The sequence below is a fragment of the Ananas comosus genome, linkage group 16 (genome assembly GCF_001540865.1).
Source record: "Ananas comosus cultivar F153 linkage group 16, ASM154086v1, whole genome shotgun sequence".
Lineage (NCBI taxonomy): Eukaryota > Viridiplantae > Streptophyta > Magnoliopsida > Poales > Bromeliaceae > Ananas > Ananas comosus.
Window position 1 is genome coordinate 10,212,938 of NC_033636.1, and position 17,364 is coordinate 10,230,301.

The following is a 17,364-nucleotide window of genomic DNA, read 5'->3' on the forward strand; positions in this document are numbered from 1 at the left end:
AATTTATATTTAACCCCTTTTTTTTTTTTCCTCTAGTGGTATCACCTTTTTTTTTTTTTAATCAAAATTTAGACAGCGTGTTGTCACGGACAAAATATTTTCCGCTGATTTCTCCTTGACAGTGGCCCAAATCTACTAGCGAAACGAGTTGAATCGGATTGTTAAGAACACTAAGGCTGTGACAGTGTGCACCCCCGAGAGAGGAGGAATTCTATATTGTCACACTTGTATTACGTCATCAATAACAAGCCAATCACATTTCTTCTTTTCAAACAAAAGTATAATAAAAATATTTTTTTATAATCATGTTGGGATATATATTTTTAAAAGAAGATATTTGATTGGCTTGTTACGCCACATTATCAATATACACGTCGCATTTTAGAATTTTTCCAAGAGGGGAGATGTAGTGAGCAAAGATTTAATTGTAGTGGCACGGAATCGTGTTGAAAATTTATCGGTACGGTATGTACTAGTTAATATATATATATATATATATATATANATTATTTATTATATATTTTTATTAATTTTTTAAAATTTTATTAAGAAAATTATTTATTAATTTTAAGAATAGAATATTTTGAGTTTTGCCATTGATACTAGAGCTGTATTGTGTGGATGTTTTACTGTCATAATAAATACTGCCTGTGTCGGTGACATTTTAATTTTTGATAGTGAGTGTTTTTTTTAATAATAATAATTTATCAAAAGGAAGGGACCAAATATGAAAAGAAATATTATTAAAAGAAAATGCTATGAGAGAGAGAGAGAGAGAGAGAGAGAGAGAGAGAGAGAATGGGTGACGGGGCAGGAGAGCACATGGGGGGGAAGCGGGATTGTTTGACTCCGCGTCTCCGCGTGTCTTCTTCTCTGCCTCTCGACATGCGTAGCAGCAGGGGTAGGTCATAGGTGGGATTGTTTGTCGGCTTCCTCTGGCACACTCCGATGCGGTTCGGTCTCAGCATCTCAATCCCCGCTTCGGTTCACACCTCGCCTCGGTTCAAGATCCAGCGTCAGACGGGTCGTCCAATCATTGGAAAATGTTGTGGAGCTTCGTCACATTTTTGTAACGGTTCGGTCGGGTCATAAATGGGCTCATCACTCAAACCAAAAAAGTTATTAAGTTGCAAAATTTGCCGTAATAAATTAAATTGCTCTGGTTAATTAACCACTCAATAAGTTTAGATCCTAGTCAAAGAAATTCTATTGTAAGGGATTGTTTAAGAAGCATGGGGCAAATTTAAGCCCAGTTAAAAAATGAATTTGAAAAACCAGTCAAGTGTTATACCAAGTGAACAGTTGCTGTTGTCTCCTTTAATATTTATTATGAACATCCGTATTTTCCAAGAATAATAGACACAAAATCTATCAGAGTAGTAACCCATCAGATATGATCACCAGCATCTAAAATACTGAAAAAAAAAGAAGAGAAAAAGCATAGTCATAATATACAGTAGAGGTTAGGAACATCCATATTTGGGCACTCAAAAAAGTTTCCAGATAATAAAAGAAAAAATAAAGGTATAATTTGTACACTCAGTAATCAATATCAAATACCACGCATTAATACATTAAACTGGCTCCAATTCATGTATCTGCTACCTCTCTAGCAGTTTCAGCATGATATGGGCATACATCAAATTCATGCTCAGCTTCCAAGAACAAAAGGAGAATCTTATCAGCTTTTACTCTCTTTTTTTTTTTTTTTTCCCCCACTTATATCTTCCGACTTATTTAACTTTAAAGTCAACAATTAGGTTATTAAGCATTAATAGATACATCTCAGTTAGTGGTCCTCATTCTTTAGTTCACATTAAACAAAGCCCACAAATAACTTACAAAAGCAACGAGAGAGAGAGAAAACAGGCATGCCAGGAACACCACTCTCTGATTTTAATTCACTGGTGACTCAATTATCAAGAACGGAAATCAATAAAATAGAAAACCGTCAGAGCTTCCCTGAATTAGGGTTTCTACGGTAAGCGAGTCGGCATAACCTTTCATGTAACAGAGAAACAGACTACTTCTAACTATTTTATCATTCGTACCTCTTCGACGACAAAACGCTCGTCCATCGGTTGAAACCAAAGTGCATATCAGCATATACATTATTCAGCAGAGAAAATGCCTCGATTCAAGTAGTTACACCCGATCACAAACTGGCGGAGTAGGCGGTGGAAAAGTCCGACCGAGCCAAATGATATTGTCGAGAAATGTTGATTGGAGCAAAAGGATATGCTTAGCAGCTTTTGCTACACATTCCTTTCTCGCACTAAAGAAACCCAAATTCTCAGGTATTGCAATGGGCTAAAGATGAAACTTGAGAGTCCAAATTTACCTTGCTGCGGTTGCGTGGTCATGCCACTTTTGAGTAAGAGGTTAAGCAGTTAGTAGTTATGAGCCAGCAATGTCACTAGCTGCTTCTTTTAGAGGAAGAAGAGGGGAAAAGGCCATATTTTGATCCCCATCGACATCGAAAAATGGCAAGCTTCCTGGATCTTTCTCTTCTAGTACAAGCTTTATAGGAGTATCTGCAGGGTAGCTATTTAGAATGAACTCAATTTGTTCTCCACTAATCTCCTTGTTGTCCAACAGAACCTACACAGGGAAAAGAAGCAACCGTGAAATTGTCTTAAGCTATAATATCAACCGAAGATCTGGCACCGCAAAGTCAAGGGTGCCAAATTTACTCTACTCAACTTTGATCCACTTCCCATTAAATTTGCAAATTTAGACAAATCGTTGTTCATATAACAAAACACCCTTGTCACACCTGGTGATGAATATCTGCATTAGAGATTTCAGCCAGGGATGTTTTGGTCCCAAGTTGTGAAGATGAAAAAAAGTAGATCAAGATTGCAATATTAAAAAAGAAAAAAAATGGAACTTTGTGCTAAATGGCATAAATAAGTCCTTGAGTGGCTAATAACACACTTCTGTAGATAATATTACTGTGTTTTGCTACTATTAGATTTAACTTTTGATAGATAACAAGCCAAACTCCGGTTAGGGCCACTAGAATAGGAATATAAAAATAGATTACACTTTAAAGAGGTGCTAGGAAGAGAGGATACCTTTACAGTTTTTAAAAGAGCAGCGACATGCCTTTTCAACATTGACATTGTTTTACCATACATCTCTCTCATCAGTTCCTCAGTTCTCTGAGCAACTTGATCATCCAAGTCAAAATTAATTGGAGGTTCGACAAGGCCGTAATCGTCGTATAGCGATCCTTCAAAATCTAAGCGTGGGCCCACAAAACTAGGTTTCTTTCTCCAAGGAAAGGGCTCCCCATGTATCGTCATAGGATTCTCCAAGTTCCAGCTGTCAAAATAGGTGGGGAAAAAAAAAAACATATAGTGGCTGAATATGATAAAAAGTTGAAAAATAACTTCCCACATAATGAATAAACAAGATACTTTACATGCATAACATTTTCCGAGCAAGGCATGTGGCGTCTTCAAGATATTTTAGAGATGCTTTTGATGTGTCACGTCCAAAAATAACTTCTTCAGCAGCTCTGCCTCCTAGTAGTACCTTTTCAATTTAGCAACCACCAATTAGCACTCGGAAAAATGTTAGCGAACTCATTAGGTAACCAAATTCTGATGTATGAACCAAGTTCAAACTAAACTAAGAGTACCTGAAGGCGATGTAGCAATTGGGGTCGCCTTTCAAACATGTATGACTCTTCGTCGAGATGGTGGAATACTATTTGCGAGAGCGTCTGCCATTATTGATTTAAACATTTATCTTAGCTTTTGTTTCAATGTACTGAAAAATACAATTTTGTTCCCTTACTGTTGAGGCACAAGAAACCAAGAATCATGCAATTAAAAGTGTATGGTTAACAGTTTAATCCTTAAAAAAGCTTTTTTTGTTTCACATAGAAGACTAACAAAGAGCTCAGTTGTTAGCAGAACAAACTTGAGGGGCTAATTTTGTAATTGAAGAAATGCAGGAAAAAAGAAAGTACCTGGCCACGAGGGACAATTGATATTCGTTCGCAGAATTCAACTTTTGCGTTCTCATGCCGTCTCAGCAAATGGGATGTTACTGCAAGTCCAACCTCAGTAACGGCCCGTCGACATTGCCCTTGATGCCCTAACTCAATTCCCAATCGCTTGGGCCCCACCGTTAGGCGATCGACAGCATCATCCATGTCTGACTGAAGAATCGAATCATGCCCCTTCCTCACGGCTACTAAAGCAGACTCTTGGATCAGTTGTGCCAATTTAGCTCCCGTCCAACCTAAGTCAAAGTCATGCTTGCTATAAGAATTGAATTAGCTAGAGTGCGCCCAAATTTCAGTAATTTGCATCCTTTCGATCTTATAGTGGATGAACGTCTGTATATTTTTAATAGCAAGAAATAAAGTGAGACACCAAAACCTATGAGAACTAGATGAAAATAGTTCCTTGCGGAATCTTTCTGCTGAAGGCATAAAAGATAATTAAGCAAAATCTATAAGAGTAGGTTACCTGGCAAATTTTGGGCATATGCTGATAGATCAACTGAAGGCGACATTTTGACTTTGCGAGCATGGACTTTCAAAATGTCTAATCGTCCTTTCACCCCTGGAGGACGAATTCTTATCTGGAAAAGGAGGTAACCACACATAAGTAACAAAGATCTACGATCTCTTTGTATCTCACAGCAATATTATATTGCTTGAGGTCCCACCAGAAAATTAACCTTCAAAATATCCAAGCTGTATAGACATAGAAAACAGACCTTGCGGTCAAATCGACCAGGTCGAAGAAGTGCTGGATCTAACAAATCCATTCGGTTAGTTGCACCCAAGAATATAACGCCCTTTCCAGTATCAAAACCATCAAGCTCGATTAAAAGCTGGTTCAGTGTAGTTTCTCTCTCTTGTGTTGCAGCATTATAGAGGTAGTTGGTAGACTCGCTGAAAATCCCTTGGCGTCTGGTCATATCAAATAAATAAAGCATTAATCTCCCATATTTATTGAAACAATCTACTTCATGAACAGAAAAGGAAACAGATTGAACAAAAAAAAAAAAAGAAGAGAGAAATATTTGAGGAACAGTTATTAATAGAAAGCATTCAACTGTCGCCAAGACCGGCAGGGTATCAGCAATACCTAGTAGCCAAGGCATCAATTTCATCAATAAACACAACAGATGGTTTGTTTACCTGCACAATGCAAAACATAGTAAATGTGTTTATTGTGGTGAACAAAACCAAGAAATATTGAGATTAATCACCACCCAGAAGGAACAACAACTTGAAGAATTTGAACAACATCAACAGCCTCTAATAAATACCAAGCCCATAGAAAAAGTAAAGATGGAACAATATGACATTATTGGAGCAAATTAAAATACAACAGTGAAAACAGTGTTTAGAAAAACACTATAACTGGATCATCTTATTATTACCTTTGCTCTCTTGAACAGATCTCTGATTCTAGCAGAACCAACACCAACTAAAACTTCAACAAACTCAGAACCAGCCATTTGATAAAATGGCACACCAGCTTCACCAGCAATAGCCTTTGCAACAAGGGTCTAGAGAAAATGTATGGAATTGGTTCAATCATATATGATAAAATAACAAATTAAGGCCTATTAGAAAGCAGACTAAACAATAAGATACACATGACAACTAACCTTCCCGCATCCAGGAGGTCCTTCCAAAAGAACGCCATGTGGAGGCTTGATTCCCATCTTATCAAACAATTCTGGGTTTTTCAAGTATCTGACCAACTAAATAAATAGAGAAAAGTTTAGAATAATCACATTAACAAGGAATATGAAGTCTAAAACAATAGTACATTACAAAAACTAATTCAGTCCATAAAGCTGAAATATGTAGGAAGAGATAAATTATTCAACAGACAGCATAGGTATTTCTCGATCCTTTCTGAATCTCAAAGCAAGAAAATGCTTACATATTTGCACTTATTCTGTGTATACAACAATATCCTTATGCTTCCAAGCATCAGGATTATGCACTTATTCAGGATTCACAAAAAAATAGAGCTTAAATCTTTTCTTAGATGAATTTTCAGAGAAACTATCTGCTACTGTATAAATGAGCCTCCAACATTTCATTAGAAACAAAAAAAAAAAGAAGAAGAAAAGGATGTGCTACAAGATAATACCACACTAGAACCTCAAGTGATTAATTACACAAAATCAGACCTCCAGGAGTTCTTCCACTGCTTCATCAATCCCAGCAACGTCACTAAATTTCACCCCTGTAGAGCCCTACAGATCAAGCAACAATTAAGCAGGTCACATATCTGCATAAGCTGAACATCAGAATCGGTAAGTGTTGGGGCAGATAGAGATCGAAAAGATGAATATTCTAATATATGCTGATGAGAAGAAAGGAGGCTTTATATATATGTCACAGCAAAATCATCTATTTCTACAACTAGCCGTATAAACTCTGAATTTTCATACAAATCACTATCATGAATTTTTTTACACAAGTGCCGTTCTCTTACTTTGGGGAGTTAACGAATTCATTAGGGGATGTTCTAGAAAGGGACATTTTTGTAAGTGCAAGTATATATGTTAAGAGACGAAGATTTTCAAGGGCATAGATACGTACGTAAATAGGCAAATTTTTATGGTACAATTCTAAGTATGTCAATAAAAAAAAAACACGAATTTAAGCTGTAAGAGCTTACATCAACTCGTGCCTGCGGCTTGGATTGACCAAATTCTATTCCTTGCCATATGTCCTGCTCCAAAAATGTATAAATAGGTAAAGTGGAAAAAAAGTGAACACAATACACAACCTAAATACTTCGCCATTAGGGTTGCTGATGATCCAAGGTACTTGCAAACAGCATGGGCTCGATTTTGTTCAGTTCAAGACGAGCTTCAGCACACAAACTTGCTTATATTTTGAATTGTGGCTCAGTGAGGCTCAGCCTCAGCTTGTTTAAGTAGTTCAGAAACTAAGCTTTAGTAGTTGATTTAGCGGTTTGCTTGAGATGGAGCTGAGCCTCAAAACACATATAGAGACAAGTAGAGCCCAAAAGTGTTAGAAACTCTACAAGAAAAGGAAGAAAAGCAGGAAGAAGGAAAAACCCATTTTCTGAAGTTCTTTGGTCTTCTTGACAAAGTAAATCGAACTAGAAGAACCATGGTGACAAAAACAAGCATTATCGGTTTCAGCATCTCAAGACTAGCAGACACACCACCAAAGGTGTAAAACTCGTACATTTTTGAGAAGATCCCTCCATCACTGAAAATATCAATAATATAATCCCAGATCCTTTCTCCGATATTTGATATTATACCAAGCACAAGTTTAAGAAGCGGTCTGGCGATAGGCCACACAACATATATGGTAGCAGCATATAGAAAGCTGGTTACAGCAAAAGCTGCAGAAGCCATGAAGCCAGCAATCACTGCCGCTGCTGCAGCTATTAGCGCTGTTACCATCCCAAGTTCGACCATCATTCTGCTTGAGATAGAAGATGCCACCGGATGTGGGTATTCAGGTAATTTGCCAACATAAGACTGCATAACCACACTCCTCTTGTCAGAGGTTGAAATACAAAAAAAGATACAGAATTAAAAAAAGGGCAAGCTTAAAAATTGCAGTTATTTATTAAGTACCAAAAGTGAATGATTCAAGGTGCGATCTCTCAGCTAGGAACAAGTTCATAAATCATAAGAGATCATTGTAAATTCTTCGTGTGTGATTCGTCAAGTTTGTTATGTAAAGACTTTACTACAAGAAATTTACTATGTTTTGCTGTTAAACCACAAATGCTTGATTTACGATTTAAATCAGCATAGATTCAATGCATTTTTTGTGTTGAATGACGAAGAGCAATGTATGAATTAAAATCTAAGAATCTAAAAATGTTTTTGAGAAGCCAAAAACCATAAAGTTCAGGTCATCACTCTTCTAGACAAACACCAAATGGCCAATTAACATAGTTAATGGTAATATACTATCAATATTTGTCCTATAGTAAACATTGCACTCAACTAGGAAGGGGGGGAAGGAAACAAAACTGACCATTGTATGCCTCTCAATCTCGTATTGTTGCCCTTTGTACTCCTCCATGACCGTCTGCACCTGACTTGCACTTAACCTAATCGCCCTGCCATGAGTTTTAAAATACACAAGGAACTAACTAGTTACAACAAAATTGATAGGCCAAAACTACAAAAGGATGGTCAGAAACAAATCAATAACTGATCATCTCACCATTTGGTCTTCTGTATACTTTTGTCTCCAGGGATCTCCTCCAAGTCGACAATAAAATCCCTGTACCCAATTTCAAGAGGACTCCCGGCGGTCGATTTCGACGTCAAAAGCTTCACCTTTCCAGCCTTCAAATGCTTCTGAAAATCCTCAAAGCTCATCAAAGGAAGCTCCTTTAAGTTCCTCTCGAATTCTTCTTCTTCAGACAAGTTCTCCTTGAACACCTCCTCAGGAACATAGAGCTTGCCCTTAAACTCCCTCAAAATATCATTTAGATGCACCGGTTTCGATCCATCCCCTCGCTTACTCCCACCACCACCCTCATCTCCCTCCTTCTTAGTGAAGGACTCACCCAACAAGCGCTTCACGAACTGCTTTAAGCTAAAATCCGAAGCTTTAGTGGAAAGCTGCTTCTCCCTCAGCGTGAGAAGTCGATCGCCAACTAAGAACTTGGGTTCCACCTGGGTAGGGTTCTCCCTCAGAACCCTAGTGACAAAGTCGTCCCCCGAAGGGGCTCCGCCATCCCTATTCTCATCGAGCTTCAGGGAGACGACGAGGGATCGACGGAGTGGAGCTCCAATTAGGGTTTTCCTCCCGAAATGGAGGGGATTGAGCTGGATCCGAAGGGGAAATGAACCCTGCCGAGGTCGGGAGAGGGACGTGACCGCGGCGCGGCAAGGAGAGAAGGGGGAAGCCCTAGCGCCGGATATTGAGGTGGAGAGGAGGGGATTATGCGAGGGCATCGGAGATTCTAGGGTTTCAAAGGGGAGGGATTGGGAAATGGGGGCAAGAGGGTTGCGCAGGTTTATCCGAATTCGAGGGTTTTGGGCGGGCATGTGCAACGGTAGTGACAATGGGACGACGCACGCTTGAACTCGGCGACCGCTGGTAATTCGTCGACGACTTGTGTATATTTCGGATGGAAACGACCGACTTCCCGATGGAGCAACGGAGATGGCTATTTATGATGAAGTCGGTAACAAGTCGTAGTGGGCTAGCGACTTCTAGGATTTTCATCAAAAACTTTCGCTTGTTTGTTGGTGCAATGCGACCTATTACTGCAGAACTGGTCTGTCTGAAAGTTTGTTTCTTTCCCACCGTTGAATAGGTAACAATCAATATTTCGCAGATGGAGATTTTACAAATCGCGCCGTAACCATTATGTATTGCACGAATTCTAAGTTGCCAAGTCATCGATTGTACTTCAGGTGCCCGGAAATACTCATCGGAAATGGCATGATGTGGAACACCGCGTCTATTAAAGTGGTGACACAAGCAATTCGGCGATGAGTAATGCTATATTCACAAACTTTTTATTAGTTCGTAAATATCTGGATGGTGCCATTCAAAGAGTTCGCACCAGGGCAAGAGAGAGAGAGATAATATGCTATGACTTAACTGATTCCAACAATAATGTATAATAATACAACTAGTTGGTTGCATTCTACTACAGATCAAAGAGGATGGTGTGAGCATGCATTTTCTTGCAACCGATTAAATTCAGTACTCAGAAAGATCGATCAATAATTATAGGACAACAGAACCCAGTTTTTAAAAAAGAAGACAAAATCAAAATACACAGACCACCAACAGGAAATCTTTCAATAGAATGAAGCATGAAAACGAAACCACACACTTTCTCATTCTATACTGCATATATTCTCGACAACCATAATGGCTTACAGTTTAAACCCCAACATCATCAAAATACTCGGTTCAAAAATATTACAGATCACAGCAGGCAGAGAAAATGATGAACAAAGGCAGCAACTGTTGAGTTAATCAGCCTTCAAAAGCTTACGAAACCTTTTATATCTATCTCATTATCCAACAACTACAATAACAACTACTCGCCAAATAAAAATCATGAATCGAGCTCAAGTTCATAAAGCTGTAGCCTGGTCAGCAGCACCTCCAGATCCGGCTCCTTCCTTTGCTTCACCATCCTGCTTCACACTCTCGTCACCTACACTAGCACCAACTATGTTTCCATTTTCAGCTCTTTTTTCTTCTGCTGGTCCATTCGCGATGCCTAATCTCTTCAGAATCCCACCATCGTCAGCATTGCTACCTCCATCAGGCGACTCCTCTTTCGCCGCTTCTTTTCTCCTACCCAAAACCGCCTCAATAGCCGCCTGGCTAGCCCTGGCGGCGGCTGCCTCCTTAGCTGCCGCCTCCGCCTTCTTCCTCTCTTCTTCTTCTCTGGCGAGAGCCTCAGCTCTTGCCTTCTCCTCTGCGGCACGAGCCGCTCTCTCTGCCTTCTCCCTCTCGACGTCCTCATACATCTTTGCTATATCCTCCTCCCGACCTACTTTCCTTAGAGCTCCCTCCAAAAGCTCCTTCATTTCGTCACTAAAAGCCACGGATTCATCCAAAAGAATGCCTTCGGCCGTCTTAATTGCATTGTCCAATCTACCTGCTTCAACATATGCCTTCAGCAACAGCTCGTAGCTTGCGACATTCGGCTTCACCTCCTTCTCAGGCATCTGATCGAAGAATCCCTGAGCCTCATCAAGCCGACCCACGTCCACCAATCCGCCAATAACCTTATTATAAGCATTCGCATTTGGCCTAAGACCCAAGTCCACCATCTTCTTAAAGTACCCAACAGCATCATCCGCCCTATCAACACCGAAGCATGCTTCCGCAAGAAGAATATACGTGTACTCATCTGGATTAATCCCCCGCTCGCCCATCTCCTTGTACAACTCCTCAGCTTGACCAACAAGCTGGTTCTTCCCCAGTTGGTCGATCAGATTGTTGTACGACAGTGTGTCCGGAGTGCACTTCCTCTCACCCATTTCACCGAACACCTTAATGGCATCATTGAACCTCCCAGCAATGCAAAACGCATCCACCATCACATTAAAGCTGCCCAAGTTCACAGCGATCCTTCTCGGCGGGTCGTGCTCCTTAATCATTCTATCGAACAGCTTAATGGCATCATCCAACTTCCCATGCCTACCCAGCGCATCGAGCACCGAGTTGTAGCTCACTGCTCCAAACCTAACCTTCGATCCCTCTCCCAAAACCTCACTGTAGCAAACCATCGCCTCCTCCTCCATTCCCTTCATGAAGTACGCCTTCATCAAATTCCCGTAGGGCGTTCCATCGTAAATCATTCCGCCACCAAGCTTCTCCTTGAGCTCCTCGAACAAAGATATCACCTTTTCGGGCTCGTTGGCCCGAACAAACCCACCCATGAGGAAGTTGTAGACGAGGGGGTCGGGGGCGACAAAACCCTTCTCGAGCATGCCATCCTTGAGCTCCACGGCCTGATCGAGCTTCGAATTGTCGACTAAGCCCTTCGCGAGGATCCGGTACGTGGTGGGCGAGGGGAGGACGGGGGAGTCGTCCTTGAGGAGGAGGCGGAAGTGCTCAAGGGCTATATCGGTCTTGCGGCAGTCGCAGTAGGCCTGCAGGAGGAGGTTGTGGGTGACGACGGTGGGGGCGACGGAGGCCTGGGTGATGAAGCGGTGGAGGGAGAGAAGGTCGGCGTAACGCGCTTGTCGGAGAAGCGCGTTGAGGACGGCGTTGCAGGTGAAGACGGTGGGGCGGCAGTTGGAGTAGATGGAGTGGCGGGTGAGGAGCGCGGCCTCGTCGAGGTCGTTCTCGCGGATTAGGGTTAGGATGCGGTTGTGGAGGTTGAGGCGGTTCCCGGCGAGGGCGGAGACGGGCTCGGGGAGCTTGGGGGCGTTAGGGTTGGACTGGGGCTTGGGGATGCGCTGTTGCTGGGGTTGGGGGCGGTGGGAGAGGGGAGGCTCGATGCGGAGGCGCCGCTTGCGGCGGCGGCGCTCGGCGGCGGCTTCCTCCGGCGTGAGCAGAGGAGGGAGGCGCAACGCCGGGGGCCGGCGTCGGGGAGGCGGGCGGCGCGGGGAGGAGGGGGAGGGTGAGGGACGAGGGTTTGAGGGAGCGAAGGTGGAAGAAGAGGGCCATGGCGGTGGCGGCGGGGAAGAGGAGGAGAGAGCGAGGAGAAGGGGAGGAGCCGAGGAGGGGAGGTCGAACAGAGGAGGGGTTTGGGAGTTTGGGGTTTTGAGAGGAAGGGGGAGATCATCATTTTGGTTGGGAATTTTGAGGGATTATCGGACGGTAGAGATTCGATTACCATTGCAGTGAACCTATCGAGGAGTCTCCAATAGAAGCTTCTTTAAGATGATAGTGGGCCCACGTCGGCCCATACCCTATTGGGCTGGGATAGTTATACCCTATTGGGCTGGGAAAGTTACGACTAAAGCTGGGCCTATTACCACACAGATCTCGGAGTAAGACCCATCAAAGTTATTGTCGGCACCTTTGCCGCACGAACGTCTTTTCTGTTATTACTATTTCACATAAGATTTATTCTAAGCATTACTTTTCATTGTTCAATTGTAGCGATCAAGAGATCAAGTTAATGGAAATAAGACACTTTCAACTAGAAAATATGCCACAGAAAAAAATCTTGCCTGTGTACGATGTTTGGTTGGATGTTATCATTCATGAGGGTATATTTATTTTACCGAAAATAAAGTATAAATTAAATTAGATTTTTTAGATAAACTAAATTTCAGATAAAAATCATTTTTTTTTGTTGTTTTTCTGTATGACTATAAAACTTAAAGTTTTTTCGATTCTACTGTTTGCTCAGTAAAAAATATATATACATAAAATCTAAAAGCAATTTTGATAAAAAATAAAGTTACAACGAACCAAACAATAAAAATAAATATTTAAAGTGGTGAAAATTACTTTAAATCTCGTCTTTCCGTGAAACAAACACTAAACACGATTTTGCTAGTGGTTCCATATTTTTTTTTAAGAGAAAGATAGCGTGCTACTACTTGGTTTATCTCTTTTAGAAATGAACTTAGCTGAAAATATGTATCAAGTAGAATTCGAATTTGAAACTTTAGGTACCAACCATCCCTTTGTCACTTGCGCTAGGGACGGTCAGCTAGTGGTTCTATGTTATATAAAAAAGATGACTTACTCTGTTGTAGTCAGTTTAATTAGAGAATATATCATCACAAATTAATGATTCCAGCAAATATAGTAATTTACATTTATTTTATAATAAGCAAAGTTAAATTAATTTAGCTTAATTAATTTGAAAGGTTGAAATAGAACAAGTAGCAGTTCAAATTGGCCGATAGGGAATCGCGACCGCCCAGAGATCCGACCTCCTCCCCACCACCGCCCCAACCAACTCGCCCATGTCCAAATCCCCAGCCTCCGTCCCCTCGGGGAGCTCCCAGTCGAAGAAGCAGAGCAGGCTCGCGAGCGCCGCCTCCACGCTCGCCATCCCGAACCCCATCCCGGGGCACATCCTCCTCCCCGCTCCGAACGCCAAGTGCTCGAACCCCATCCACTTCTCCCCCTCCCCTTCCCCTTCCCCTTCCCCTTCCTCGTCGAACCTCTCGGGGCGGAACGCCTCGGCGTCGTCGCCCCAACGCCGCGCGTCCCTCCCGATCGCCCACGCGCTCACCAGGACGCGGCTCCCCGCGGGGATCTCGTGGCCGCCGACGCGCCGGGGCTCGCGGGCGAGGCGCGGGAGCAGCAGCGGGAGCGGCGGGTGGAGGCGCAGCGTCTCCTTCACCACCAGCTTCGTGTAGCGGAGGGAGGCGACGTCCTCGTCCCGGAGCTCGGCGCCGCCGCCGCCCCGCAGGGATCGGCGGAGCTCGGACTGGGCCTTGGCCATGGCGTCGGGGTGGCGGAGGAGCTCCGACATCGCCCACGCCAGCGTCGTCGCCGTCGTGTCCGTCCCCGCGATGAACACGTCCTGGACACAAACGCGGTGAGGGGGCTAATCTCGGAAAAGACCAAAATTTCACTGGAGCTGAGGGGATGCTTCAGTTCAGATTTCAGAACCGGGAATATCATATCCACACTCTTCTCCCTTCTTCTTCGCCCTCTCCCTCTTCTCCTCGTGCTCTCCAATGATCTCCTCGATGATCCCGTCGAGCTCGCGGTGCGTCCTCTCGATCCCCGCGCTTGTCCCCGTGAGCGCCCCGAGAAACCCTAGCGACGGAAAGAGATCAGCCACCGCGAACCCCGACCCCGCCTTGATCGCCTTCTTCGCCGCCGCCTCGAACCTCCCCAGGTGCCGGCACTCCGCCCCGAACGCCGCCCTCGACGTGATCGCGTACGCGAGCGCGTACACCCGCTCCGAGAGGTTCACCCGCGACGCGCTCGACGAAATGCCCCTGAGGGCCCTCGCGATCTCCTCCTCCCGCAGCGCCGCGAACCCCCGGACGCGCTTCGCGGAGAGCAGCTCGACGACGCAGATCTTGCGGAGTTGGCGCCAGTAGGGCCCGTAGGGGGAGAAGGCGATGTCGGTGTTGCCGTAGCACATGACGGTGCTGGCGGCGAGCGCGGGGCGGGACGCGAAGGCGAGGTCGTGGGTCGTGAGCACCTCGCGGGCGAGCTCCGGGGAGGAGACGACGTAGTGGTCGACCTCGCCGAGGCGGAGGTGGAGGAGGGGCCCGTGGCGCCGCGCGAGGTCGTGGAGCGTGCGGTGCGGGACTCCGCCGCCGAGGGCGAGGTGGTGGAGGTGACCGATGACCGGGAGCTTCCACGGGCTCGGAGCGCGGCACGGTCGCTCTAGCTCTATGGTTTGAGATTTGGGCTTGGCTACTACTCTTATCAGTAGTTGAATGAAGATCAAGCTGAGGAAGAAGTAGACGAAGACGAAGAAGGGGGAGAGCGAGAGCTCCATTGATCACGGAGGTTGAGGAAGCTTATTGAGTCGTCCTCAAAGCAGGTATAAATAATAATTGGTTGCATTTTTGCATGAATATGGTTTATATTAACTAATTATTCTAGAGTAGTTCTATCCTAGCTTTTTAGCTGAGATGGCTCGCCGAAACTGCGAGGAGGCACGATAGGAGGCCCCACCTTATATGTTCAGATCGTTGAATCGTTAAAATACAAAAAAAAAAAAAAAAAAAAAATTTATTTAGTTGTAGCCTTGTAGGTGTGATAATAAGAGACAAGATTCTACTAGCGGTGGGATGGAAGATGCCGTTGAGAAAAGTTTTGGCCTTGACGAAGAAAACAAATTAGCTTGCTTTGTGCCATTGCCTCAAAGGGAAGAGAAGCCATAATTTTCGGCCTAATTAGACTTGCCTTCTTGAGCCACAATTTTCGATAATGGTAGAAGTTTGAAATTCTACTGTGCTAAGCCCAAGCATGATTTGTTAATATTTGAGCCAAATCCGTTAGTGCTTATTTAATTTTGAGTTGACTTCGAGCTACTCACAAATAGTGAGAGTTCTAGGGTGCTTATGGAATTGGCTGCGAAGTTGTATCACGCATAAGCCTTTATTAACAAATATAGTTATAAGATTACTCTTGTGGACAGCAAATATGGTTAAAGATATTCAATACTCTTTTTTGAGAAAGGTAGAAATTATTCATTTCATTCATTAAGAATAATAAAGTTAGCTATGTAAATGGGGGAAATCTCAAGGAGAAATGAAGGGAAAAAAAAGAAAAAATAGGAAAAAAAAAAAAGAAGAGTCTCAAAAGTGCATCAGAGAAAGAAGAGAATAAAAGAGAGAGAGAGAGAGAGAGAGAGAGAGAGAGAGAGAGAGAGTGGTTATTGGAAAATTCAGTTGAGAATTTCATAAGCCGTCAGATGCCGGATAGGATTTGCACGGGATTTTGTAGTACAATATTGGATGATAACATTATTATTTTTTAACTGGTCGGTTCTAACATAAGTGGTAAAAAATTTAATAGTTTATATCGAAATTTTAAAGTTTGAAATTTATGTGCTTTGTATCTTTAGCTAAGTTTATTTTTTTTAAAAAAAATATTGAAACAAAAAAACAAACTCTATTCCTTTCTAGCGAACTCAACCACCATATATGGACAGCCAGGTGAGCCTTTTTTTTTTTTTTTTTTGGAGAAAAAGATAACACGCTATCTGCTTCATTCATTCAGGAGATGAACTTGGCTATGGGTGAGGCAACAAAGCCTCTAGAGAGATGAAAAGCAGGGCAGAGACAAAAAAAATAAAAAAATAAAAAATAAAAAATAAAAATAAAAAATTTAGCGTCTCTCTACAGGACGAAGTTTCTTCCACAGGGACGTCAGCTATTTAACTTTATAGCAATCACGGATTGGATCAGTCTGATTCCCCCTAAAGATCAGACTATTTCTAGTTTTCCAAATGACCCACCAGCAGGCTATTAATCTAGGTAAACCATCGTTCATGGACTGTGACCCCTTCTTTCCGCTCCATCTGTCCCAAACCATATGCACATCTTTGCCCAAATTTTCTGCTTGGACATCCTCCAAAGACATCACCATAAGAAATTTGAAGAATACATATTAAGAAAAACGATAATCTACTGTTTCCACATCAGATCCACACAGCACACAATTCGAGTTGCCTATCCATCATCTTTTTAATAAATTATCTGCAGTAAGAGGTCTCTTTTTTAGAACGAGCCAACAAAACACTTTAACTTTTAATGGTATGTAGAGCTTCCAAATTTTGCAGGTCCATCCGTCCCCCGTCCCCCCGTCACACAGTGCCAAATACGTTGACTTCATAATAAAATGACCGTCAGGGCTCCACCGCCAATGCATGTTGTCCGGTCCCAGTCCAGTTTTGAAGGAGGAGAGCCGTTCCTTAAGGGTCGAGATGCATGTAGTCATCATGTGGTCAGTAGTGCTGGTGCTACTTAGAATCTTGTCTCAGCACCAGCCGTTACTATTAGAGCATTCACTAATTTTTAAACTTTTACGAGTCGATGACTGGAACACCTCAGGAAAAGTCGAAGAGAGAGTGATTTCTCCACACCACTGGTCTAACCAAAAGTCAATAATACGCCCATTGCCCAACTTATAGCAGACTCCCCAGTTGAATATATCTTTTTGACTTAAAACACCCTTCCACCAAAAGGAGGATGGTGGAAAGCATCTGCCCTCTTTTAGTGGTCTTTTTCTGAAATAAAACAGCTCACAAATTATTTTGTTCCATTACAACTGGGGCACCTTAAGAAATTTCCACCACCATTTGGCAAAGAGGACTTGGTTCATGATCGTTAAATCAAGGACACCGAGACCTTCCTCTTTCTTGCTCCTGCAGACGCTCTGAGGTATCTGTCAGCAAGCTGGTGTTCTTCCATGTTGATATATATTCAATAATTGTTTAGTACCTTTAAATTGAG

At 43.0% G+C, this 17,364-nt stretch overlaps 3 protein-coding genes across 4 annotated transcripts; all 3 read right to left on the reverse strand.

Moving 5' to 3' along the window:
- On the reverse strand, positions 1,479-9,178 carry LOC109722224 (probable inactive ATP-dependent zinc metalloprotease FTSHI 1, chloroplastic). Of its 2 annotated transcripts, XR_002219417.1 has the most exons (16): positions 8,210-9,178; positions 8,018-8,102; positions 7,075-7,509; positions 6,669-6,722; positions 6,175-6,240; positions 5,641-5,736; positions 5,410-5,538; positions 5,112-5,164; positions 4,738-4,933; positions 4,485-4,599; positions 3,980-4,254; positions 3,647-3,730; positions 3,428-3,540; positions 3,078-3,327; positions 2,342-2,601; positions 1,479-2,275 (listed from the first exon to the last, which is right to left on the reverse strand). XR_002219417.1 is itself a non-coding variant. In XM_020250173.1 (15 exons), exons 1-15 carry the CDS (start codon positions 9,040-9,042, stop codon positions 2,398-2,400), a joined length of 2,988 nt encoding a protein of 995 aa, XP_020105762.1. In that variant the 5' UTR covers positions 9,043-9,177; the 3' UTR covers positions 1,479-2,397. The 2 variants fall into 2 exon arrangements, 1 of the variants encoding a protein (XP_020105762.1); XM_020250173.1 differs by having other exon boundaries at positions 1,479-2,601; positions 8,210-9,177.
- On the reverse strand, positions 9,817-12,057 carry LOC109722121 (pentatricopeptide repeat-containing protein At3g49240; the record flags this gene model as incomplete). The annotated part of the gene is made up of 1 exon (XM_020250008.1): positions 9,817-12,057. A coding segment is annotated over one exon (1,968 nt), but the record flags the coding sequence as incomplete, so codon positions are not given.
- LOC109722122 (premnaspirodiene oxygenase-like) lies at positions 13,195-14,940 on the reverse strand. The gene is made up of 2 exons (XM_020250009.1): positions 14,054-14,940; positions 13,195-13,990 (listed from the first exon to the last, which is right to left on the reverse strand). The coding sequence occupies exons 1-2, from the start codon at positions 14,898-14,900 to the stop codon at positions 13,323-13,325; spliced, it is 1,515 nt and encodes a 504-aa protein (XP_020105598.1). The 5' UTR covers positions 14,901-14,940; the 3' UTR covers positions 13,195-13,322.